General features: G+C 28.6%; 1 protein-coding gene across 1 annotated transcript in view; it reads right to left on the bottom strand.

Moving 5' to 3' along the window:
* Positions 1–1,144: 1,144 nt before the first annotated feature.
* LOC119615692 (SAM50-like protein CG7639) overlaps positions 1,145–3,056 on the bottom strand; it is a 2,545-nt gene continuing 633 nt past the window's right edge. Inside the window, exons 3-7 of the mRNA XM_037971696.1 lie at positions 2,991–3,056; positions 2,328–2,439; positions 1,832–2,263; positions 1,644–1,770; positions 1,145–1,572 (exon numbers count right to left, since the gene is read on the bottom strand). The exon at positions 2,991–3,056 is cut by the window's right edge and continues 255 nt beyond it. Coding sequence (XP_037827624.1) covers positions 1,421–1,572; positions 1,644–1,770; positions 1,832–2,263; positions 2,328–2,439; positions 2,991–3,056 — 889 coding nt within the window. The 3' untranslated portion in view covers positions 1,145–1,420. The remainder of the gene's footprint in view (positions 1,573–1,643; positions 1,771–1,831; positions 2,264–2,327; positions 2,440–2,990) is intronic.

Genomic DNA, 3,056 nt, shown 5'->3' with positions numbered 1-3,056 from the left:
ACTATAGACTAGACTATAGACTAGACTATAGACTAGACTATAGACTAGACTATAGACTAGACTATAGACTACTTATACTAAAACTCGACTATTGACTAGACTTGAATACAGACTATAGACTGTAACTAGACTCGATTAGCGAGTTTGTTCGACTAAACTGACTATATGCTTGATACAGTAAAGACTAAGACAAATTCCATTAACCCAATTAACTTTAGACTAAGCTTTAGTCAAGAATAGACTATATATTGGACAGTAGTTGAGCTATTTGACCTATAAAATCGCAATTGAATTTCCATGATGTAATAGTTTTTCCTTTTGAGAACTTGTGCATTCCCTTTGTTATCTCTCAGTTTTGTTATCTCATAATAAAACACATTTTGTTTGAATTTCAACATTGTCTTTTTTTGTACATTACTGTTTATTTTAGCAAATATTATGTATGTACTTCTTCTCCTGCTGAACAATTTTGTTTATACTTTACACAAAATTAATTGTAAAACTTTTCTCAAACATGTTTACAAGTGAAAGTATAATAAAGAAAAAGGCCGAATAAATTAATATGGGTGTTAAAACGTTTTGAGAAGTTACATGCTTAAATACAATAAAATATTGCACTAATTGTCATTTCCATACGCAAAAAAATGAGGTTCAAGTGCCAAAAGCTATTAATATTAAAAGATATTACACAATATTTAAGCAGTTAAGGGTACAACAAAAATTATAATTTGCAAAAATTTATATAAAATAAGAAAAAACTCTTAATAGCTTTTAAGTAACATAAAAAGTAAAAGTTAATTTATAAAATATATAAGAATAGAAATGGTGGTTTCTTCAAAACTTTTCTTTACAATTAAAGAAAAGATTGGAAGTTTGTATGTAATATATATTTAACTAGTTGCTAATTAAACAACTAGTTTAAACGGCAGTTGGTTTCTTTTTAGTTTCTAAAACTAGAGTATTTATGACAGAGAGTATCAACAAAAAAGAAAGTTCTTAGTTAGGAGTGTTTGTTAAAAAGCTGCTGTTGTTTATATTACTAATAATTAGTTGTTATAACTGAGAGTTAGTAATTAAACTTAATGTAACTTTTAACTATTTACTAGTTATTTATCTAAAATGTTGTGAATAATGCCATTTTGTATTTGTGTTCTTTTGGTTAGTATCGATATTTTGTAGTTTATTTTATTTTATATAATTTAAACATTTACAATTGTTTTTTAATAATTTTTAACAAATTTCTTGTTGCTTATTATTAGGATTTGATTTTTCAGTTTCCTTTTTTTCTATAGAATTTTCGTTTAATAAAACCTTATTGTTTAATTAAGTCAAATATAGCCTTTATATTTTGTTTGTTTTAGGGGATATAGATATTTTAAACTAATTTGTTTTGTTTAGAATAGAATAAATAGTATTACACTTAAACAAATTCATATCCAATACCAAATTGAAAACCATTTTCCACTCTATCACCCGCACATTTACGCAAAGGTACACAATAGTTTAATTCTATACGAGCACGTTCAGCCAATTTAAATGCCACACCAATGCCAGCTGCTGTACGCAGATTTTCTATAAAATTAAACATAAATTAGTTAATTATCTTTTAGTTAAAGCAATTAAAATTATAATTAAATACTTACCCGTGGTAAATGTATTGAAATTTCCCACATTATAAAACAAATGTGTACGGAAATTATCAGCCAAACCTTTAAATACTTTATTAAAAGGTAAAGGTGCCCATAAATGGAAGCCCGTTGACCAATAAGTCTAAAAGTAAAAAACAATATCATTAATTTCTCTCTATAAAAACTGTAATAATGAAACCCACCTGTGCTCCTATTGGTGTACCCTCTACTACCGGCCCCGCACCACCATATTTAAAACCTCTTAAAGTCAAAGGACCTCCACAATAGTATAAATTATTGATGGGCAATACTGTGGTTTGTTTTGTTTCCTTAATAATACCCACACGTCCGCAAACTTGAGCCACTAGGCCACCAAATAAAGGCACACTAACCTCGGCATGTGTATTATTACTGACATAAGCCACATTACCGCCCAAACCACAATATTCATTGATAGATTTAATCATTAAGCCTTGCGTAGGGAAAACAGGATTGTCACGTTGATCGAAGATTACCGAGTAACGCAGCAGTGAAGCTAGTTTAGGACCACAATGTTCGCGTATAGCCATGGGTACATTTTTCATTAGTAAAGATACTTCTCGTACCGAAGCCTCATATTGTAGGGAGTGGGTTAACTATAAAAAACAGAAGATTTCTTTAATGAATGAAGAAATTTAGGAAAACGTTGTTACGAGTTACCTCTATAGGCTTTAGGGTATTAACGGCAAATTCGGCTAAACAGCCTAAACTGGTATTTTTGAAATTACTAACATCCATACGATCGATATGACGGAACAATGAAAAGGATACTCTAGAAAATGAAGAAAATTAATGATAAATTGATTAAAGAATTAAGAAACAGATAGATAGATAAATAGATAGATAGATAGATAGATAGATAGATAGATAGATAGATAGATAGATAGATAGATAGATAGATAGATAGATAGATAGATAGATAGATAGATAGATAGATAGATAGATAGATAGATAGATAGATAGATAGGTAGATAGATAGATAGATAGATAGATAGATAGATAGATAGATAGATAGATAGATAGATAGATAGATAGATAAATAGATAAATAGATAGATAGATAGATAGATAGATAGATAGATAGATAGATAGATAGATAGATAGATAGATAGATAGATAGATAGATAGATAGATAGATAAATAGATAAATAGATAGATAGATAGATAGATAGATAGATAGATAGATAGATAGATAGATAGATAGATAGATAGATAGATAGATAGATAGATAGATAGATAGATAGATAGATAGATCGGTAATTATTTCTCCGCTGTAACCTACTCTTGCTTATCTAGCAATAGTCTTTCAATTTACACCACTTACTCTGGTCTATTATCCACTAGACGTGTATGGAAATATGATTTCCAAAATTTCAATTGTATATCATTC

This window comes from Lucilia sericata, unplaced genomic scaffold (assembly GCF_015586225.1).
Source record: "Lucilia sericata isolate MDLA Ls3-8-SP2 unplaced genomic scaffold, ASM1558622v1 Contig007158F_arrow, whole genome shotgun sequence".
NCBI lineage: Eukaryota > Metazoa > Arthropoda > Insecta > Diptera > Calliphoridae > Lucilia > Lucilia sericata.
Note: the sequence above shows the minus strand (reverse complement) of the source record. Positions and strands in the feature narration are given on the sequence as shown.